The sequence below is a fragment of the Balaenoptera acutorostrata genome, chromosome 14 (assembly GCF_949987535.1).
Source record: "Balaenoptera acutorostrata chromosome 14, mBalAcu1.1, whole genome shotgun sequence".
Taxonomy (NCBI): Eukaryota; Metazoa; Chordata; class Mammalia; order Artiodactyla; family Balaenopteridae; genus Balaenoptera; species Balaenoptera acutorostrata.
In genome coordinates this window covers 39245664-39270294 of record NC_080077.1, presented here as the reverse complement: position 1 = coordinate 39270294, position 24631 = coordinate 39245664, and the positions used below count along the sequence as shown (strand labels likewise).

The 24631-nt window shown below is 35.3% G+C and overlaps 1 protein-coding gene across 13 annotated transcripts in view; it reads right to left on the bottom strand.

Moving 5' to 3' along the window:
• Positions 1–24631, bottom strand: part of TRDN (triadin) — a 367278-nt gene that overhangs the window by 256353 nt on the left and 86294 nt on the right. For all 13 annotated transcript variants that reach the window (XR_009005184.1, XM_057527820.1, XM_057527823.1 and 10 more), the window contains exons 4-5: positions 23813–23845; positions 7644–7703 (exon numbers count right to left, since the gene is read on the bottom strand). Coding sequence is in view for 12 of the 13 variants with exons in the window: in XM_057527820.1 (XP_057383803.1) it covers positions 7644–7703; positions 23813–23845 (93 nt within the window). In the remaining variant the exon portion in view is untranslated. The remainder of the gene's footprint in view (positions 1–7643; positions 7704–23812; positions 23846–24631) is intronic.

Sequence of the window (24631 nt, the reverse complement as noted above, 5' to 3'; positions counted from 1 at the left end):
AAGAGCAAGGGGTCCGAATTCAGGCTCAAATTAGCATATTAATGCCTTATTCCTGTTACCCTGGGGAAAAATCCGGTTCCTCGCAGTCTAAGTTTTGATTCACAGACACAGTGCTGTATGCTGGAATTTCATTATCCTCCTCAGAAATGGTACCATAATACTGCTTAGTGAAGCAGCTGGGACCACATGCTCTAGGGAGCTGTTCAACATGGCAGGGAGCCACTGAAGCTTCTTGGATGGAAACTTCAAACTTTGGCAAGACTGAGCTCAAACACTAAGCTTTGAAATTGCTTTTATCAGAATAGTGCCACCATCAATAACTGCCTTAATAATCCCTCTAAAACAAAAATAATTTGCTGCAACAATTACATTTGCTCATGCATCTCTTTGCTTAGAACTCACAGAAGTTTTCATATGAAAGAAGAAAAAAGTACCTTCCTCGTCACCAGCTCTGTTTGGTAAGTTACATCTTAGCTAGGATAGTCTTAGCTCAGGACAAAATAAGCTTGTGGCACCTGCTAGAGCTTCATTTGTTTGTCATCCTTATTTACAAAAAACAAAATTCCCTTCGGCATGCGGATAATTAAAAACAAATGGAATACACAAGTTGGAACGTCCCTGATGTTTGGCATCTGAGATGGCGTGGCCCTGCTGCTCCCGCACTTGCCCAGACTCTGACCTCCCCCTGGCCAGAACACTAAGCTCAGCTCAACTCCGAAGCGCGTCTCTCGCCCTCCCCATATGTTCTCTCTCCAGTACTCCGCCAGCTGCGCTCTGTGCTTTCACAGCTCTTGGCCCTGGCAACCCCCCAGGCGGGCTCTGTGTCCTTTTCTGAAGTGTATCAGAGCTCAGAGTGCGCCTGACCCTGGGTTCTTAACGGGCAAAACACGCGCAAGGGGCCAAGCAGCAGGCATTAGGGGCCAGGTTGTCAGAATTCTTTACAGATCTCTCTGCTCTGAGTTCAAAACTCAAAAGTTTTGGCATCAAAAGTTTTAAAGTACTGATTTGGATAGGCTACTCTATTCTTCAACTGATGGTTAGCAAGAAAATTTAATTAAGTGAAACTCTGGAACCTCATACTTGACTTCAGAGCTATTGGACTGGACTAAGCTTGAGTGTCTGAAGCAAAAGGAATTGGATAGATAAGCATGTAACAACTACACCTTTGCATTAGAAAAGACTTTGGGGAGCACAGCTACCTGTAATAGATTTTGCTGATTTTTCTTTTAATTAATTTCTCTATTTCTCAGATTTCTGGCACTGCTGTTGAGAGAGGTATTAGCCCTGAAGTGGTCTATAAATTTTAAACAGGTCAACATTTTAAACAGTTTCATAAAATTCATATACACCCATGTTTCAATTCATCATTTTTTATGAAAGAGCAAGATACATATTCATTTTAAACCATTAAAAAAAATTCTCCTTCAGCCACCACTAAAGAAGAATGCCAGATGTACTCTTGGTTAGTGTATATCTCTGTGTGTCTTTTTTCTTTTTTTGTAATTTCAATTTGTCGAATTTCCATTCTGTGCTAAGACAAAATGATCTACACACTTTATATGATAATGATGAACTCAGTAGAAAAGCATTCTTGAGTAGAGAAACTTCTCAAAGATTGTATTATTCATTCTTCTTAAAGGAAGAACTTATCATTTTTACTTTAATATAAGTACACAATTTTAGAGCTGATAGGAACCTAAGAGATCAATTAGCCTGAAGTTCTTTGTCCATTGATAAGAAAATACAGCCGCATAAGTGTCCATGGCAGAGTAGAAGAATACAGTTATTATGTTGCTGAACTAGTACTCTCCCCACAAGATTATGCTGCCTTTGTCCATCCCACATCCTGTGCAGACTTGTTCTTATGAGCCGAAGTGTACTGACTAGATTCTCCAAGCATGTTATCTACGATCTATCCTACAATAATGCACACACTTCTTTTTCATAATAAAAATACATTTATTTATGTATTAAAGTGAAGATTAGGCAAATTACCTAAAGTTACAAAGCTCATCTGATACCTATGCTTTCAATCACAAAATAGATTTTTTTAATTCTAAAGGATTAGTTTTACTTTCAATTCTGATTTAATTGTATGGGTAATTTCCCCTTCACCTGGGGCTACATGGCCATAGTCAGAACCATAATGATTTCCTCATAAGTGACCAATCGCTATGCAGGAGGAGATACATAGCTTTGTATAGGGCCTTCTGTTCTCATTTTCCAGGTTTATCATTCACAGCAGCCAAAGAAGAGAATAAAATACATTTTGTACTTTAAGGAGACAATTAAGTACAGCTGAGAGAAGGCAAAAGTAAATTTATACAACACAGGCTGACTAAATTAACCTGTGGGCTTTGAGAGCATTTTCACAGAGGCTCCAGGATATTTAGATACATTTTAACATCCTGCCCTCTTTGGCTTCAGTCTCATCTTCAGCCCTATGCCTTGCCAGCCTATGATTCTGGTCCTATAATTGTTTCTCAGAAAGGATCCTAAACCAGTCAATCAGGATGATTGTTCTCTATTAACCCTTTTTAAAAATGTTCCGCTGACTTTGTGCATGTGATACTGTTATGGGTTTAATTACGTTAGCGAGAAAAGATATGCCGACGTCCTAACCTCCTGTATCTCAGAATGTGATCTTATTTGGAAATAGGGTCTTTACAAGAGGTAATCAAGTTACAATCAGGTCAGTAGGGTGGCTCCTAATCCAATATGACTGGTGTCCTTATGAAAAGGGGAAATTTGGACACAGAGACAACTATGCACAGCAAGAAGGGACAGAGATGCAGGGAGAACACCATTTGAAGGTAAAGGCAGAGACTGGAGTGATTCATCTACAAGCCAGTGAATGCCAGCAAACACCCCTGAAGCTGGGAAAAGCCTGCAGATTCTTCCTCACAGCCCTCTGAAGGAACCAACCCTGCTAAAACCTTGACTCTGGACTTCTAGCCTCTCTAACTGTGAGACAATACATTTCTGTTATTTTAAGCCTCCCAGCTTTTGGTACTTTGTTACAAGAGCCCTAGGAAACGAACACTAACAGTAGTCACCGGGCTTCTCTTGTGCTCCTTTAACCAAGTTCCCACCTGGTTCCTTGAGGACTGACCCCTGACCTAGCTATCATATCTTCCATTTTAAGTTCCAGAGTGCACACCTAAATCCCAAACTAAGGCCCTTCCAGAAAACTGAGGTCAGACCTACTCAGCGACTAGGGCAGCCAGATGTCTCCTCAAACAGCATCTCTCGTCCAGGACATCTCTTTGTGGAGTATCCACCACGTGATGACGTGACTGTGTACTTGGTTTTTAGATCTCTCATTGGACTGGGTCTTACTCTTCTTTGCATTCTTAGTTCCCAGTATGGTGTTTGGCACAAAGTAAGTGCAATAAATAAAGTAACGTGTATTATTGCCTAACAGCTATAGCAAGTTTTTCTATTTACACCATCTGTCTGCCAGGACACTCCCCCATTCCCACCAACTGGCCCGCTCAGATGTTAACTACATGCCATTCATCAGCACACGCTCTGCCGTGTAAACTTTCTCACTATGCCTGAGGTCAGTTCTTCAGCGAAACACCTGATAACCCAGGTGGATGTAGCAGACACCTATTGCTCTGAATGCCTAAAAGGCCCTCCTTTTGTCTAGGAGTTGTCCTAGAGAGACAAAATTCTCTCATCTAGTTATATGTTTATCACCAGGTTCTAGTCTTTTCTGGTTTACTCTGTTCTATGAGTATACTGACATGTTTAATTGTTAAATAGAAGCCTAAACGGTGTCCGAAACCAACAATAAAATTTGCAATTGAAAAAGAAACAAGACAATATGCAATAAAAGAGTAACCACATGGTGGGAAAAAGCAGAGGAAAGTAAAAAAATAAATTACTATTTTTCTCTGGAGAACTGAGTTTTGCTTGTATCTTTCTTTTTTTGCACTGTCCAAATTGTCCAAATTAATCTGTATTACTTTAACCTCTACTATTATACATTTATTGTGGGTGTTTCTGATTACATGTTACAGATAGTTTTTGTTTTAATATGGAGCTCACTGTCAAATTCTTCAATTGCCTCTGACCAAATGAATTTGACATTACAATGGCCCAATTAAAGCCGCATAATTATATACACTTGAAAATAAACACAGATTGTCAAGGAAAAGTTCTCCATAGAAATCAAGTAAATATTAACAAAATAGAGAAAACGAATGCTTTATTAAATAATTCATTAATTATTTCAACATGCATTGAGTGTGTTTCATCTGTTTGGCACTTTGCTATATATTAGAATGATTTTTAATTTAATATAAGGACACAAATTCAGAGCTGATAGGAAGCTGAGAGACCACTGAGCCTGAATCTCTTTGTTCACGAATAAGGAAACACACAATCGTAAATGTCAACACCAACCTAGAACATATAAAAAGACAAACACATTTCCTGCCCTCAGTGAGCTAGATCAGTATACTCGCAATTAAAATTTGGTGTCGAAATGCTTTAAAGGCTGAAAGCAAGGATGTAACTGTAGCATGGAGGAAGTACCTGAATGCCCACAGAGTGAGGGACAGCAAAGGAGGCCTACTGAAGGAACTGATATTCCATCTGAGAATCAAAGAAATGAGCAGAAGCCTCCCAAGTGGCCGATAGTCAGAGAGAACAGGTATATAAAAGCACAGAGTTATGAGACAGCAGCAGTGCTGGCTTAGGAACTGCCCAAAAGTTCAGCCTGCCTGTGGCATGGGAGGTGTTGGTGGGATGTGGAGTGAGGTGGTGAGGGGAGCAGTGGGGGAGTTGGGAATGGAGGGGGTTGATGAGGAGGTTGCAGAGTAGGGAAGGTAAGTGGTAAAGTGGACAAAGCTGATCACTGGCTATCTATCAGTGATCATATGATGAGGGCCTTTTATGTCATGACAGTGTGGCTTTTATCTCTAAGGCACTGTGACGACAACAAATGGATTTAAGCCCTGAGCATGATTAGCATGGCTTTCAGGGGTTAATGCAGGGAAATCAGTTAAGAAGTAACTGTCGTAACCTAATTGGGAGATGACTGTAGAGGGGATAGTAATGGGAGAGGAGAGGTGAGAATAGACTAAATTATAATTAAGAGAGAGGATGACAAAGGGCCATGCAGGATTGGACTTTGGTATTGAAAGAGACCAACAAGTCTGTGGCAGGGATTGTAACTCAAATGCCTTCAGAGATAAAGCAGATAAATCAAGGTCTACTCCAGTAGTGATGAGAGTGGAGGAGATTGGTGCAGATCCCACCTAAAGACATCCAGGTATAAGTTATGTTAACATACTGGTTGGTCAAAGAGAACCTCTGTGGGATATACTTGAACTCTAGGCTAGGTGTTAAATTGAGAATATTAATGAGATGGCTACTCATCTGAAGAGGTTGACTTGAATTCTAGCCTCACCTCCCAAACATTAATGGAACCAGGATGGAGTCTGCACATGAATATATTTTTTTAAACCTATCCAGATGATTCTAAAGTCCAGTCAGGATTGAGTACCACTACTGGCCAAAATGACTCCTAGCTTTTTAGCTTGAATAACTTGGGTGAATCGTGATGTTAATTTTCAGGACAAAGAATACGAAAGGATGAAGACATTTTGTGCAATAGAAGTTAATACATCAGCTTCTGCATAATAGATCTCTTTATACTCTGATATTTGCTGGCTTGTCTATAATCATTTCGGGCTACTATTACCTTGGATATAGTGTATCTTTTCTTATAAGAGTTCAAAATGCTTTGATAACAATTTAAATTCCTAACTATCCATCATATATAACCATAACTGACAGAATGTGGCATAGAGAAAACATGTATTTATCTAGACATAGGAACAGCTATAAAACCACATTTATTTTCACTGAACTACTTGGGAATAGAAAGCAGGCATTATTCTATTCTACTTGGATGAGGAAACTAAGCAGTAAAATGAAATCTTTTGTTCATATTCACACAAAAAATTGTGGAAAAAAGTATCTCTGAAGCCCATTTCACTGTTGAACAGCTGAAGCTCCATTTTCTTTTTCTTGAGAAACATTCACTTTCCCAAACTGTATTTGATCTATTCAGGAAATATATTCAGGTACTAATCTCTAGCCCAGCCTTTGAGGAATTTATTTTAAACTTCAGCCAAATTCACTGTTTTAATTATGCAAGACTCACTAGTTTAATAAATCCACTCTACAGCCCACTGCTCAGTCTTTAACAGCAGGATTCTAATAGAGCCAAGTCCAAAACGCAAATGGTACCATCTGCATCACAACATCCACTCCAGCAGCATTGCTATTAAATTAGTAGTACAGTCTGCAAGATAAAACAGCAGACTCCCCAATCATGTGCAACCAGTTGAATTTCTGTTTAACCTCCAGCAGATAGAAACACATAACCAGTTCAGTGATGGCTAGCTTAGTCAATCCGTACCCAAGAGCTGTGTCCAATTTCCCTGACCAAAGGAATTAAGAACGAAAAAAGGGAAAGGGAACAGAAATAAGACATTAGTTCCCTAAGTACAAATATAAATAGGTTTCAGTTGAGTAAACTTCATTGTCCCTGGTTGTATAAGGATTGGCTGACCAATCTGGAACTAATTCAAACATTAGGATTGAAGACATAATATTTGCAGAATGATTTGAGCTCTTCACAAAGAGGAAGTTCATGAAGTATATTAAAAAAGAAAACATGGTATTTTAATGTAGATTCACATATTGGCATAATTTCAGGTTAATTAGAACTTCTATTATTTGAAACTATTACTTGCAACTTTGATGTCTGTGCAGGTAATTTTGTACTAGTCAGTTTTTGACATAATAAATATTAGACAACATTCAATTTTTATCCTAGGCAAATTCTTTCATTTTCAGCTGTATCACACAAATACAGGAATAAGGAGATTTTTATTTTTGCCTTAACTCACCCAGTATCACGTGAGACTGACCATTGGGGAAACTTGGGCATATTTAGAAACATGTCCTATTGAATGTTTGTGCTTCCTGTGAGTTTTCTTTTTAAGTTTTATGACTACATGGGTCACTCCTAGAAAAGTGACGCTTGTAAGATGAGCAAGACACTGCTGGCCATTAGTAATATCCCTCTAATGCAAGATTTCAGTTACTAGATTTAGTTGAGTTGAAAAGGATATTAATCATCATATTGTCATTGCCCATCTACCCCTTGAGGCTGTGTAAGCAAGCTCTGGGGCCATAGCAGTCTTCAGTGAGATAGTATAATCACTGCATTTCTATGACAAAGATTTTAAAGGTATAGCACGGCATAAAAAAATTCAAGTTAAAAAAAATTGAACTCTGATCTATTATATTAACTGATTAAAAAAGGAAAAATGTTTGTTAATAAGTCAAAAAATACGTTTGTGGTACTATCTCAGTAAGCAAAAGCCAACTGCATCAATAAATAACTGAAAGATTGTAACACATTTTGAAGTTATTTTGATTCCAGTAATTAAATATTATATATTTATACCTGGGGTTTACTTAGAAGTAAACTTACTTAAACACTATCAACAATTAAAGCAAAAGAGCACTAAAGATGAAAACTTTCCGTTTTCTCATGTAAATATACAAAATATATATCCTGAACAAAAATAAGAATAAACACAAAATTTAACACTTACCTTTAGTTTGTATTTTCCTTTCAGTTTTCTCCTGCTTTTCAGTCTTTTCTTTGTGTATTTCTAGGAAAAAATAGGATATACTTTTAAAAACTCTTTTTGAAAATGTGCAAAATATAAATCATAGCTATGACCGAAACATTATAATTCCAGCATGAAGTCTAAATTATTTTAGCCAACAAACTTAAAGGTATCTAAAAGGAAAGAGTCATTGCAACCTATTGCCACATAAATCCCTCATTTATTGAAATAAGGAAAAAATTGGAATTACCTAAATTTTAGTTATTAAAAGAGCTTAACAACTTAAATCAATAAATGTTGCCACTGTTTTCAGTGCTAAATCTGATCACAAATTATAATTATGTTTTATTTCAATTACTCTCAATGCATATTAAGACTCCTTAGTAAAAAATGTCATTTAGATTTAGGAAGATTTAGTTTTTACATATTAAATTAAGAATTTGTGAAATGAACTGTAACAACTATCTAATAGGAAATATATCTCAGAAGTATTGACTCTAAGCTATGTTTATAATCAGAATTTGGCATTGCATTTAACCAATAATTACTGCATGTAGATATGACACATTTCATAGAATGTTAGTTGTTACATTTTTTCTAAATATCAGGTTTTAACAAATATATTCAGTTTGCTGCTAGTTTCAGTAAACATACATTGCCAAGGCTTAGAAAATAAAGTTAATTCTGAATTTGCAGTTAATTTGGATAGAACTAAATTTGAGATTAGAGTTTACAAATATGATTACTACCTCTGAAAAGTGACTTAATCTTAAACACCATGGTTTTTCTTAGAAAAATGCTAATGAGTTTTACTTATTTATTTATCACAACTTTATTCCACAGATGGTCTGAGATGGTGCTAATTACTGTACATATTCTAAATTCTCCATTTGTAGATTTGAATTTGCATTTTTATAATTTTTCTAGAAGTCTAAATTCAAGACCAACTATAGGAAAATCCTAAATATCTTCAGAAAAGACAGTTACTGACTTTCATTCACCAGTTAAAGAGATAATCACCACTGTGAAGATTTCCTCCCCTCATTTTCCCCATTAATCAGTCATACTATTTATAAGGCCACTCCTCTACCCTTATCTCATCCTTGACCTTGAAAATGGCAATGGAGATACAAAAGAGTTAAGATATTCAATTACATTTGTGAAAAAAAGGCTTCAAGGTACAAGGAAAGATATCCCAAGGGCTTAGGAAACATCCATCTTCCTGCTTCTCTCCTCCTCCTCCTCATTATTATTATTAATCTCCTCCCTATGTCTCCGAATCCTACTCCAAAGCATGGTTCTTCATCTTAGCATTATTGACTTTTTAGATCGGGGAAATTGTTACTTGGAGGTGGAGTGGGGCTGCTCTGTGCCCTGTATTTAGCAGCATCCCTACTTACTAGATGCTTCTAGCCCCCATCCCCACTCCCAGTCATGACTATAAAAAATGTCTTTAGATATTGTGAAATGACTCCTGTTGGGAACTTGTATCTTTAGAGTGCCAGTCCAATCACTCTTTGTCACTGTCTAGACCTACACTGTCCAATGCAGTGTCCACTAGACATGTGTACATATTAAAGACATGATATGTGGTTAGTCCAAATTGAGATGTGCTATAAGTGTAAGTACATAATGAATTATGATGACTTGATATTAAAAAGAAGGTAAAATATCTCTAATAATTTTTATATTAATTACATATCAGAATGATATTATTTTGGACATATTGAGTGTGATGGTTTTATTTATGTGTCAACTTGCCTAGGCTACTATCCCAAATCATTCAAATGAACACTAATCTAGAAGTTGCTGTGAAGGTATTTTGCATATGTAATTAAAATGCCTAGTTTATTAGCTTTAAATAAGGTGGTTCTGGATCATCTGCGTGGGCTTGTCTGATTCCACTGGAAGGTCTCAAAAACAAGTTTGAGGTTTCCTGGGAGAGGGAAGAAATTCTTTGGGTGGATGACAGCATTGGTCCATGCCTGTGGGCTCCAGCTTGCCCATGATCTTCACTTCTTGACTGCCTGTCCTATGGGTTCTCATTTGCTCAGCCAGTCCCCACAATCACACAGGCCAATTCCTTGCAATAAATGTCTTAATATATAAATATGTCTGCATAATTTTATACTTTTGCTTCTTTGGTTGAGCCCTGACTGATATTTGGGGTTAAATAAGACATGTTATTAAAATTAATTTCATATTTTTCTTTTTACATTTTTTTAATGTGGCTACTCAAAAAATTTTAAATACATATGTGGCTCACATTATACTAGTTTTAGACAGTACTTGTCTGGTCCTAGGGGTGGGCAAATGACCTTTTCAGGTCATCTACAGGGTTAAATCTTCTACAAGTTAATTAAAAAAAAACCCTCAAAATTCTCCCCTGCCAATACCATTCTGCTTCCTCCCTCCTATTTAAACAAACAGAAGCTATGGAGAAGATTGGGGCCTTGTATAATTCAGCCTGATAAAGTAAGTAAAATGCCAAAGATTTAGAGTAGTCTTTGCATGTGCTAAGGGAATCATCCTTAAGAAATAATTTCTTACTCCTGATAGGGATTAATTTGAATGTAGAAATGGGATGAAATTTTCTAAATTAAAAATTTATATGAAATGTTACATCTATTGTGATTGAAAAAGGCCTTAAATCTGTCATTGAGAATAATATTTTTCCTTTAGAGGTGTGTGTGTGTGTGTGTGTGTGTGTGTGTGTGTGTGTGTGTATGTGTGTCTGTGTTTATATTCCACAGATATCCACTGGCTACTCAGAGGAATAAAAGAGAGATTCTAGAACTCATACAGGAGGATCAGACAGGAGTTAGAATCTTCTGCAGGATTAGGTTCAAAAGGCCATTCTGCCTGGGTAATCCTGTCAGAGCCTCCTAGCCTAACTTAACTGGGGAAATACACTGTTTAGACAAGGTGGTGGTTTATGGAATTAGACAATCCATGTTGGTTCATGATGGGGTTTCCTGCAAGGTAGGTAGGTGAAAGCTTGCACATCACAGAACTGAAAAAATAACAGTAGTAGAAGAAACCTTGGTTCCCCTTAGCCTTAGCTCTTGTGCACCCAGCAGCAGCTGACCAAAAGGGAATGAGCTCTAGATTATAACCAGAATTGTAATGAGCAGGGATCCGTCCTGGAGGGGAAAAAAATAAAGTGAAAGAAGACAAATCTCAAAAAGACTGGGATGCAGATCACCACTCAGGAAAAGGCAGGAGGGAAACATATTCCCTCCACTTTTCCCCAAATACAAGAAAGGGAGGTAACCTTAAAGTGGGAGGTAAGTCCAGGAATGTTGGTTATACTTCATAATAAGTTTCACTTAAGCAAAAATAAAAATAGATGAAAGTAAAGGAGAATTAGATTTTAAAAAATGATGATAATTTTTATGTTCATTGGTGACATTGGCCTGTAATTTTCTTTTTTGTGGTATCTTTGTCTGGTTTTGATATCAGGGTGATGGTGACCTCATAGAATGAGTTTGAAAGTATTCCTTCCTCTATAATTTTTTGGAATAGTTTCAGAAGGGAAGGTGTTAACTCTTCTCTAAATGTTTGATAGAATTCGCCTGTGAAGCCATCTGCTCCTGGGCTTTTTTTTGTTGGGAGTTTTTAAATCACAGATTCAATTTCAGTACTTGGTCTGTTCATATTTTCTATTTCTTCCTGGTTCAGTCTTGGGAGATTGCACCATTCTAAGAATTTGTCCATTTCTTCTAGGTTGTCCATTTTATTGGCATATAGTTGTTTATAGTAGTGTCTTATGGTCCGCTGTATTTCTGTGGTGTCGGTTGTAACTTCTCCTTTCTCATTTCTGATTTTACTGATTTGGTCCCTATCCCTTTTTTTCTTGATGAGTTTGGCTAAAGGTTTATCAATTTTGTTTGTCTTTTCAAAGAACCAGCTTTTAGTTTAATTGATCTTTTCTATTGTTGTCTTCATCTCTAATTTATTTCTGCTCTGATATTTATGATTTCTTTCCTACTACTAACTTTAGGTTTTGTTTGTTCTTCTTTCTCTAGTTGTTTCAGGTGTAAGTTTAGGTTGTTTATTAGAGATTTTTCTTGTGGGATTAACAATATACACACTACTATACATAAAATAGATAACCAACAAGGACCTACTACTGTATAGCATAGGGAACTATACTCAATAGTTCATAAAACCTGTAAGGAAAAAGAATCTGAAAAGGAACATGTATATATATATATATATATATAAAACTGAATCACTGCTGTATACCTGAAACTAACACAACATTGTAAATCAATTATACTTCAATAAAAATAAATTAAAAATGATGACTATATTTCAGAGTGTTTATTTTTTTTGTTGTAACAAAATTCTTTAATAAAATTTATAAAAATGAATATTTAAGAATAATTTTTTCACCTTGAATTGTTTTCCTTTTCCACTCCCAATGAAAATACAAAATTATCAGCACCCACACACTTATACACCCAAAACTACAGTGACATTCTCTACACAGAACTACATTAGAGTTTAAATTGCTGAAAAATCAAGACAGTTTTAAGAAGTGGTTGCAGGGATGGGTTTTTCTTCCAAAAACAGTTGATAGATAGGAAAGCAATTTACATAAAGTTCTGGTCTACGGTTGTCAAAAGTTTCTTAAAGGTTGCATTTCAACTAAAAGAGGATCCAAATTAAGGTTCTCCCTACCCTCACCTCCCTTCGCTAACACCCTTTCAAGGAGTGTTTTCTTCCTGCTCCTAAGAGAAAAAAAATTTGGATTTTTAAAATATTCTGAAGTTTTCGTGCACAGTTGGAATTTGGGGCAAATGTGTCCAGACCAGCCAGCATTTTCTATAGACATCAACAAAAGCAGGCACTGGGGATTCTGTGCTTTGGGTACAAACTACGGTACAAGGATCCTGGCAGGAAACACGTGTTGAGATTCCTCTACTCTTTCAGAATTTTCGGGGCTGGGGCTTTTGTACCTCGAAAGTTCCCCCAGGGTCCTGCTCAATTTCACAGTCTCAAGAATAAAGTCCCAACTTTTTATTTTCCTGATTCTGCACTTCAGCTTTATATAAACTAAGACAGCCCCACTGCTCTGGGCAGATCCACTCAGATCTCTTATAAGTGGGAGTTGTGGATTAAATCACACACATACACACAGGCGCGCGCGCATGCGCACACACAGACAAATCTCTACAGCTCACAATGAAATATAATGACTTACATAGATGTCATTTTGCAGGAACAGCATCAACTATTTTTTAACTGATGATCACTTGAAGACTGTTAGTATCTCTGTACAGGTAAGTGCAGACAAGCACAGCTAACCTTGTAAAGGCATACACACATACATTTCTTTGCTTGTAGAAGACAAAAGAAATTTATTTCTGATGATTCTGAAGGGGAGCAGATTTCACTACCTCAAAATATGTCTCTTTGGCATAAGGATTATTTTTCAGCTAAATGCAATCAAAGCCCAGCAGGAAAAGCTCTTTACCTTCCCCTCAACTGCCTAAATTTACATTGGAAAGGGGGCCTGTACCAAGGAGAGAGCTATTACCAGAGATACCAAGAAACTTATCTGCCTAACAGGACACTCTTTGTTTTCCAAACGTCTACTCTCCCTTCCTGTGAAGAGGCTTCCTTCCTTTTGTATACTCAGACCCCTCCTCTTTTCCTTAGCTCAGGCTGTTATATATAAGTCTCAATTACCTGGCTGCCCTTTGAGTCTCATATTTTTATGGGGCTCCCGTATGTATGAACAATGTTTATTTTTCTCCTGTTAATCTGTCTTATATCAATTTAATTATTAGACCAGCCAAAGAACCTAGACAGGAAGAAGGAAAATTTTTCTGCCCCTACAATTCAAACTTAAGGATAAATTAAATGTCTCTGCATGTTTTATTGCAACATTACATTTTCTTTGGGGATTGTACTACATCACTATTGTCACTGTCTCTGGCTATCAGATGTCCAAAGAATCCAATGTAGCCTCTACACAGTGTGCTAGTTCTGTCTCCTTACACTTTAGCCAGGAAATGATGACCACTCAGGCTCCTGCCCAACTGAGTAACAGCATGATACCAATTTAGACTTCAGAAGGATATTTTTCTCATAAGCAGATGATGCCTAATTTTTTACTCTCAATTACTCTTGCCAGCAGAGAACTATTTGTGTAAGAATGGAAAATTAAATGTAAAAGAGTCAAGTCAGTAAATAGAAATTTATTGCCCTATGGTTTATGGCAAGCTTCAAAGAAAAATAACATTTCTTATATTAATACTATCTTCTAGTTATTCAATAATTTTATAGACAGGTAAATGCCTCTACCTTATGCAATATAACAGTAATGTACAGTAGCAAAAAATTTCATTTAACCTTTTGCACTCTTTAAGAACAGTTCACTTAAACTGAACCAATTCTGGATACAAGGGACAAAGAAGGTCAAAGTAGTCATTATTTACCTCCAAATGTATGTGCTTTGCCAATAGGTTAGAGAGTCCAACCTGAGAACATGATAAGTCTCAGCAACAGATTCTAGTTGGAATGATAAGCCATTTTGGTAACAGTAAACCTCAAAGATTGTTTTGTGGCTTAGAAAGCACAGAGGTCAAAGTATCTCAATCCAAGTGTGAGACTGTCCAAGGTCCTTAAAGGTACAATTGTCAATTTGAATTTTGATAACTGGAGAAGGGAAAAATAAATGGAGAAAGAGTGACAGTTAGCTCAATGTGTCAGGAAGCAATGAAAAGGATCCCTTTGTTTTCCTGAGTTATTGGTAACCTTACCTAATGTATCAGTTCTCCACTAGTGTTTACTCTGTCCATTATGATATGAGGGGCACTCAAGAGAAGGGGCAAGTTACTTCCATAGAAGATGGGAAGTGTATTCTGACTTCTTTCACTAGTCCTGATTTTCCCCTATCCCCTTTCTCACTATCTGTAGGGAAGTATGTGTGAATATGAGAAGTGGAGAAAAGAGTAGAAGTCTCCTTTTAGATTTTTATTGTTATTCATCTCCCATTCTAACACCAATACTTCATCATGCTAGGCTTTATTTTATTTTATTATTTTTTTAAACATCTTTATTGGAGTATAATTGCTTTACATTGTTGTGTTAGTTTCTGCTGTATAACAAAGTGAATCAGCTATACGTATACTTATATCCCCATATCCTCTCCCTCTTGCGTCTCCCTCCCACACTCCCTACCCCACCCCTCTAGGTGGTCACAAAGCACAGAGCTGATCTCCCTGTGCTATGCGCTGCTTCCCACTAGCTATCTATTTTACATTTGGTAGTGTATACATGTCAGTGCCACTCTCTCACTTCGTCCCAGCTTCCCCTTCCCCCTCCCCGTGTCCTCAAGTCCATTCTCTACATCTGCGTCTTTATTCCTGTCCTGCCCCTAGGTCCCTCAGAACCATTTTTTATTTTTTATTTTATTTTTTTAGATTCCATATATATATATGTGTTAGCATACGGTATTTATTTTTCTCTTTCTGACTTACTTCATTCTGTATGACAGACTCTAGGTCCATCCACCTCACTACAAATAACTCAATTTAATGCATTTTTTAAATTAAAGGAACTCAAAGAATTTAAACTCTGGTTTTCATCCTTTATAACTCAACGGTGATAACCAAAAAATATACCCTCCTAAATCAGGCAGTTTTCCTAAAGTCCAATGCCAAATAAGCAATTGGGCTAGAGTCCAATGTCTCTGAGAGGTATTAGTCTCAGCACCAGACTTGTGAAGTGCTGGGAAACAAGAGAAGCAGATATAATAATGTATTATTTTGCTGAGAAAAAATTAAAAATTAGTATTATTTAGAGTATTCATCATTTCTGGATTGCAATGGTCATTAAATGATTATTTGAATAATTGTCGTACAAAAGATGGCATAGATCAATAGTATTCTAGTGTAATTAAAAATGCATTTCGTAAAAAAAAAATGCATTTCGTTAGGAAAATCTAGACATACATAAGCTATTCAAAGATCTATACAAAAATACTGTCATCGCTGGCATGTATTAAAATGCAGCTTAGTGTTTACGATAACTAATGCTTGAGTCAATCTGCTTCAATCAAATCTAATTCTCATACCTACTAGTTGTGTGAACTTCACTTCCTCATTTGTAAAATGAGGTTAATAATAATACCTACCACATAGATTTACATGAGGATTAAAATAAGTTAAAATGTAAAGGATTTAGAGCAGCACCTGATATCTAATAAGCATCATGTAAAATATTGGCTATTATTATTATTACTTGTCTCCCTCACTAAATTCTAAATTTGATGAGGGCAAAAACTATGTCTATTTTGTTCCACAGTAAATTTTCAATAATAATTGGCATATACTAACCACTCGATAAATATATACTGAGTTAAAAAATAAATGTTTAAGCAAGATTATAAGCTATCAACTCTTGCACAATATAGAAAGTTGTGGTGGATAGTATCTCACCTGTTCTTTAAGACACGACGTACAAATGATTTAAACACTAAAATGAGTGTGGTTGAAAATTTGGGACAGTAAAATGTTGCATTTCTCAACCTTTTTACTTTCTATTAGAAATGCTGGAGAAAGTTGCAGAATTTTACTATTTGTGGAAATTTAAAAATGTATGTGAAAAAAATGTATGTGAAAGGTATTGTAAACTGCAATACTTGTACAAAAGGTAGTAGGGTTTTTTTGTTTGTTTGTTTGTTTAAAGGAACTTTATTCATAACTGCTAAAACTTGGAAGTAACCGAGGTGTCCTTCAGTAGGTGAATGAAGAAATACACTGTGGTACTTCCAGACAATGGAATATTACTCAGCACTAAAAAGAAATACACTATCAAGCAATGAAAAGACATGGAGGGAACTTAAAAGCATGTTACCAATGCATTTTTAAAGCATTTCTTTCCACAGTGATCAATATGGGTGCCAATAAGTTAGGGTTTTTAAATATTGTTTGTCTGGAACACTGCAAAGTTAAATAATAATAAAATTTAAAACACTGCACATTTTTAATACTTTGCCTTAACTTATCCACAGATGTTTATATAAAATATGTCAACTATAAATTGACATATATAATTGACAATTATGCTTATAATAAAATATTGACAGTCAAATATCATGTTCATTTCAACAGAAAAATATTGGGACAGGATTTAAAAGTGGGATATGCTATTCCACCTAACTTGAAAGGGTTCAAAATTTCTATTTCTTTTGTTCTACATGTTAGGTAGTAAAAAAAAAAAAAAAGAAAAGAAAAACAGAAAAATTACCAGTGATTCTCAACTCCGTGCATCAGATTCAAATGATGTCTTAACTGGACTTACTTTTTTCTACAAGAGACCAAAATCTCGTGATTTTGAAAAACGGAACGTACAGAGTTGAAAAGAATCTGGAATACATATAAACCTAACAGCTTCTCATTCACAGGCTTCTCAATTACACACCCAATCTTATTTCCAGATAGGAATGCAGCAACCTTGAGATTATTCTTGCTCCAACAGGAGCTACTTAAAATGGTTGGGTCTGAGTCGAGCTGTCTCAGCCTTTTTTTTTTTTTTTTAATTTATTTTATTTTTGGCTGCGCTGGGTCTTTGTTGCTGCACACGTGGGCTTTCTCTAGTTGCGGAGAGCGGGGGGCTACTCTTTGTTGTGGTGCGCATGCTTCTCATCGCGGCGGCTTCTCTTATTGCGGAGCACGGGCTCTAGGCATGCCGGGCTTCAGTAGTTGTGGCACGCGGGCTCAATAGTTGTGGCACACAGGCTTAGTTGCTCCACGGCATGTGGGATCTTCCTGGACGAGGGCTCCAACCCACGTCCCCTACGTTAGCAGGCGGATTCTTAACCACTGTGCCACCAGGGAAGTCTTGTCTCAGCCTTTTTATTCTCCATGATGTTGGCACCAAAATTTAATCCCTTGCTTTCATCGGCTTGCTCCTCCAGGCTCCAGTGTTACCAGTATTATTTCCATCACTCTGGTTCCAGTTTGCTTGCCTTGATAGAAATGAGCTCTTTTGGACCCAGGGTTCACTACAGCTGCAACTCCTTAGAGAAGTAAGTCTCTGGATCATTCATCAGATCTCTCCTCAGCCTTTTTCATTCTGATCCCATCACCAAGCCCCACTGTCTGCTCTCTCTGCGTTTTGCCCCTTGTCCTCACAGGTCTGATTAATATTGGGAAAGACAACCAGAAGATAAAGCAGTGAGTTCCTTGAGCAGCCTGAGGGCAATATGCAGCAGTGCAGTTATGGAGCTGAGTTTTAATCTAGACTTATTTAGAGGAGTAGTCCAAAGATTAATGTATCTACTTAACAGTGTTACTAGGGCCAACCTGGTAACCAGTATTCTGAGGCTACAAATTTTAACAAGTTTAGTCACCTTTCCATTCTCCCTCTTTTTTTCACTCACAGTATTTTTCAGACACTTAAAGTTCTGCCTGGGGTAAGGCACCGAAGCTGCCAGCAAAGATGGATGTAATGAAATCTCTGGCACAGAAACATGTCCATCTATCTTACTCCCAGTGACGTGATACAACCTTCTGAATGGCCTAATCCTAAAGTCTTGAATATTTATGATGCTCAGATTCCCTGGTTCTTCCTTACTCACCCTGACTGCAAAGAGCTAAGGTGGATTTCAATAAAGTGAGAAAAATACACAATGAAAGAACTGAGTTTAAATTTACTGGGCTCTTTTCAACCCCAGGAGCTTTAGGGAAATCTTAAAATGCGATTATAAGGAGAATGTAATTTGTTTTGCTCTAAGTAAAGAAGAGCTTCTTCCTCTGCCATTGGCATGCATCAGGAACAATTTCACAGACTATCAGCCTTCATATTTGGGTCCTGTTCAAATTTCAAGATGGTTCCTTAGTTCAAAGAGCAAGTAGTTGGAAAGCAAGTAAATTCAACATAATGTACAGGGGATTTTGGCTCTTTCCACAAAGGCAAGTATATTAAGTATATATCTCATAAGGCCACCATATATATATTAAGTATATATCTCATAAGGCCACCATGTCCCTAAAATTGAAGATCAATTTTTCCTTCCCCAAAAAATGTGTATGTATGGGTCCGAAGGACTAAAAGTATTCTTTCTTAACTTTAAAGCTAGATGTCAGAAAGTGACATTATAAAATGTAATTTCTTGTTAAGAGACTATTATTGTCTCCTAAAATTACATATTTCAAAGAACATAAATGCTGTAATGATTATTCTTATATACAGACTTACTATAGACTAAGGTTTAAGTAAGAATAAACTGTAAAAAGAGATAAGTATATCCATTACGCTGCACTTAGAAATGTTAGTACAAAAAATTAAAAAACTCTATCCCCAGTAAAAATTATACTTTTATGAATGTTTACATAATCTGAAAAGTCCTCATCACATGAATGTTAATATAGAAATATGAAAGAAAAATCATATTAGGTTTGTAAGAAACCAGTATCTTTTTTTTGAAAAAGAAATAGAAAAATGCTAAGCTGCCTATGCTGAATAGACATATATTTTTAACTTCGTTTTAAAATATACTGTTTATTTAGCTCTTCTGCCCAGTTTTTAATTTGGTTGCTTGTTTTTTGTTGTTTCTGCTTTGTTTTGTTTGTTTATTTTATTTTTTATATTCCAATAGATACAGAGAACAAACTGGTGATTGCTGGGGGGTGGGGGGTGGGGGGAGAGGGCCAGATGAAATAGATGAAAGGGATTAAGAAGTATAAACTTCCAGACATAAAACAAAAAAATCACAGGAATGTAATGTACACATAGGGAATATAGTCCATAATTTTGTAGCAACTTTGTATAGTGATGGATAGTAATTGGTTTTACTGCAGTGAACATTTCATAATGCATAAAAATACTGAATCACTATTTTGTACACCTGAAACTAATATAATATTGTATGTTAATTATAACTCAATAAAAATTGTAGAATGTAATAATTTAGGATAAAATGATACTGCTTTATGTTTCAATTGTAGTTCTTGCTTTAGGTATATTTCATCTAAACTTTGGTGCTGCCACTCACTTAATTTATGGAAAATGTTTGCCATGTTAACTAATGGGCAAAGCCAGCCTTTGTTTTCAAATTTCTTACGTAAATCAAACTTACCTTTTTTCAAAAAAATATAATTTTGCTTTTCAGTTCAAAAAAAATTTTAGTGTGTATTTTGAGGAAATTATTATGAAAGTAATAAATTTTGCAACATATTTGGAATATATGTTATTAAAAGTAGATAAAAATATTTAAATTATTTGGATTTAATGTAATACATTTATTTTACAATAAGTTAGAAAACAAGACAAACCAATATTCCACTGCACATTATTTTACTTGAACTAATGTCAGGTACCATGTAAGTAAAATTTTTAGTTGTTTATGGAGCTAGGAGTATTTTTAAAAGTTTGATATTCCTGAAATATGCATGTTAGGGGGATACCAAATTTTGATGTTTTACTTTTGGGAATAATTTTTAAAGTTGCAAATATAAAAGAAATAACTCCAATAATTTTGTTAGATATCATGATAAAATTTTATAATTTATAGGCAAAGTAGAATATATATTAAATCTATACATTTACATATATATACTTATTGAGCAGCCAGCTAGCATATAGTGGGTTTTTTTTTGTTAGTAAGAGGTTCTTTTTGAACAATACAGAATTAGTCTGAAATGAATCACAGAAATGTGACATCCATGGGTTTATTCAATGCATCTTTAACAGTCTGGTTGCCTTAGAAATATCCCAGTTATATTTAAAAGAATTAGTGTCACTAACCTACACTGCTTTGATTGTTTCAAAGTAGTTTCAAAACAGTGACACTTCCTAGGAACAAATATTGAGAATAACTGAAAAGAACTGCTTACATTTAAATTTTTAAAAACCATTTTTAGCTTTCAGTATTTCCTATGGATGTTCTTTCTGTTTTGCTCTCAAGGGAGTGTCCCTCAAGAGCAATGCACTCTTTCACATTATTCAGCTAAATAAAAGGCAAAATCATTAAATGAAACTTGCCATTGTTCCCATCTCCCCACTCTACCTTATCTCTGACTTCAGAACATCACATCATGACACAGAACACCTGAGTATCAGCACCATGCCTCTCCTTTAGCAGATATATGCAAGATAGGACAGGAAGGCCTATTGGTCTCTTTGGTTGGCATTCTAGCAATTTGAAGATGTGTGAAAGACACTTCTTTATCTCGTAACATAGAAGAATTACTATGATAACCTTGGATATGTTCTCAGGCAGATCAATTGTAGGAAAGCATACAAATGTAATTTGATTCCTTTGATGCTATCCTCACTCGTTTATCCCTTGGAAAATGTGGTGTTAACATGTCCATGATATGTACCCTGGTGTGAAGAATGCTACTCAACAGGCTGATTCTAGGTAAACAAAGCACACCCACCCTACATAGCACAGAATTGTTCCAGAATATATAATTTACAATGGTATTGGTTTTCATAGTTATGTTTTAAATAATTATACAATAAAAATGTAATATTTTACAATGATTCAGTGCCTTCAGCCTGCATCCTGGAGTATTTGAAATAGAATTTAATATTTAAAAATTTTGACAAGTTGAAAAGTAAATATGCATGAAGAATGTAAGACACTAGGTACTACACTTAATACCCTAAAGCTATATTTATATAGAACAACATAAGCCACAGAAGAACAGATTCAAAAATTTCATCCATATTAATAATCTGTTTAATAATCAACCCGGCAGCCCTGAGATTATTTGACTGTACTGTTATTCCATATCAAATTAGAACTGCAAACTCCACCCACAAATAACAAGGTAGCTAAATTTTTATTTTGGTAAAAATAGCAATAACTGAACAAATGAAACCAACATTTTAAGCACATTTAAATAAAATGCTTCATATAGACACAGGACAGTCGAATAAACAGTGTCACAGCCTGATAATTAGGTAATATAAAATGGCTAAATATTATTGAATGTGTCTGAATGGGAAAGAATACTAATGAAGAGACTAATAAAGACTCATTTAGACAGGTGAAAATCAAATATTTTAAGAGGATATAATTCTAGATTATCAGAAAAACCTAAAAAACTTCTTAAACCACTATTTTAAAATATAGAATTTATAAAATAATTCATCGTAAGATAGAGATAAGCTCATAGAATCTCTTCCCTAATAATAACATTAAAAATATACTTTTAAAAGCAGAATATGTATTAGAAATGCTTTGTAAAATATCACATACTGATTTAAAACTCATTGTTTCTATGACTCTACAAAAGAAAAGGTTTTAAATAAAAAATAATTGTAATTAAATATATTTCTTTTATAACTAATGTTTATTACAGCCTCTGTACCCAAGGTAGGATCTATAAGATGTTACTTTAAATGTCCATTTTCTCATGTAACTCTGTAAATGATAATATTAAGAAAATATATTCAGGTGACTTTAGTCAGTTCTCCTTTTAGACATTAGTGTACATGGTTTTAAATATCCCTTCGACTGCTTTAACTAATGATCATTACTGACATTTTAAAAAAGTATCTTAAACAACTATTTAATAGTTTTTCTGTTGATTTGATAAAGCAATACAATAATTTTAAAACAATAATTAAACAGTTTTGTGTGCACTTGCAACTTATGCTAATCATTTCATAAAACTTAATTTTAAAATAATCCCACCAGGAAATTCAAATAAAGAGCAATGAACAGATTCTATATTAAATGCTAGATATTGATTTATGGAGAATATGATCTTATATGATATTCTTGTAGAATTTAATTTATAAATAAGAAAATATTTGTTTTTCACTCTTCTATATTCAAATGGAATAAATATATATACAAGCTGTAAATTCCAGACCACGACTGGTAACTCATTAGCTTAAACTTTGACTATGTTCTGGGCAGTATCCATTGGAGATCAGCTATAAAAAGACTCTGCTTTTTACCTCAAGAAATTTATAAACTAATCTAGATTCTCTATACCTGGATTTGATGACTTAAGAATGTCTTGAGTTCTTGGGTTCTCATCATGGATTTGTGAGTAGGGCAACCCATCATTTCTGCTCTCAATAGTTTCATAAACACTTTCATTTCTGAATGGCAGTTCCACACTTGAGTTTCACTACTTCACCTTTTACTGGGCAAGTTACAGATTCAAATTTTCCAAATTGACACACACACTAAGTAGATTTTATCCCAAGAAGTGAGGTTATCATCATCTGTCAGGCAAGGCCGAAGCTCCAAATTTGGATCCTACTGTTTGCATTCACAGTAGGTCTAGGGAGATAGCAACAGAGGCCAGCAAGTTCTCCTCTGTAATAAATATTCCCAAGAGCTAATGCCCAACATGTGCAGCAATAACTAACTGTATTAAGTCTGGCTTTTATGTTTCTATCTCATACCAAATATACCTCAGGATGGTATCCTTGGCTCCCTATTATTCCTTCTAGACATAATTCCTACCCCTTCCTGTAAAAATCTCTGAGGCTTTTGCCCCACAGTTATAACCCCTTTTTCCCAGTCGTATTGCTCCCATCTTTTGGATTTGTGATCATTCCGTTCAGTGACTGACGACGTTGCTTATTCCTTCAAGGAATCCCTGTAAACCATAGCCAAGCTCACCCAGATGACTCTGCTGCTTTGGGATGACACATAATACATACTGACTGCATATGCCTGTGCCTTCAAGATTATTATCCTCCACACTATCTCAGCTACCCTGTCCAGTAGATATCACCTAAAATTGAAAAATAATACTGACAATAACATAAGAAAAAGAATAAAAATTTAAAATCAATATATCTGGCCACAGTGAGGATAATAAAGATCACGGGCATCCTCATCTTCTGGGCCATTTAGAAAACTATAGAATTCACCTCTCATTCCTGCAATTCAAATTCACATTGATCAGTGTGTAGATTGATTTGCACATCTACTGACGAAGGCATTAATTAAATAATCAACTTAAAAATGATGGGATTAGCTTCATTGGAAAGAATCGAGTATTTCTTCTCCTAACTATAAATCTTAATCTAACCATTAAACAAAAACTCTACATTAAAAATAAATTGTCTATAACAAAGTAAAATCTATTTAAGTTATGGTGAAAATCAATATTACCATAAAAGAAAAATACTTTTTTTCAAAGGTCAACACAACTAACCTTTTTTTTTCAAGGGAGGCTCCTCTACTTCTCCTAAACCAAGGCAAAAACAGTAAATTAGAAAAACTTTCAGCAGAGCATAATATTGCCTCTCTGTTTTCCCATTTTCTTTCATTCATTTTTAAAAAACCATCTATTAGTTTTGATAATAGTAGTCCATATCTTACTTTGCCTTCCAAATTCCAATTTTTAAGTATACACTTTGCCTATGTACATTTATTTGAGATAGTTTCACTTTTATGAGTTCAATAAAATTGTGGCAGTGATCCAAATTATACATTATAGTTCGTATTTCATGTTCATTTCAGTCCTTTATTGTTCATCTCGACCTCTCACAGGAGCCAAAAAATACAAATTCAGACAAAGTCATAGAAAGGACTAAAATAATAAGAGCTTTCCTGGTAGTCAAGGCTGAATATGTAATTTCTGATGAGTAAGGCTGATCTTAAAAATGCCATCTAAAAAAGCAGAATCACAATGCTTTGTTCTTTTCACATCCACTCAATAGCAGTTTACATGTGGTTTAAGTTTGTTATTTCCTTTTGATCATCAATACATTCTAGAGAGTAAATAGGTTAGTTGCATAATGGTTGTGGCATTTAGAATGTGCCCCTGCGTTCTACACCTCCATTTGATTCAATTAATTAACTTTCATTGTGATTTTAGTAGGATTGCTTTCTCTATTTGACTGTAAATATGAATTATATGTATAACATATTTATACGTATATTTAGTTTTCCAACTTGGGAAATAGCAGCCATTTTTTGTTCCCAAAGAAGCATATAAATGTGAGTTTCTATTGTGGTTCTGTAGGATTGT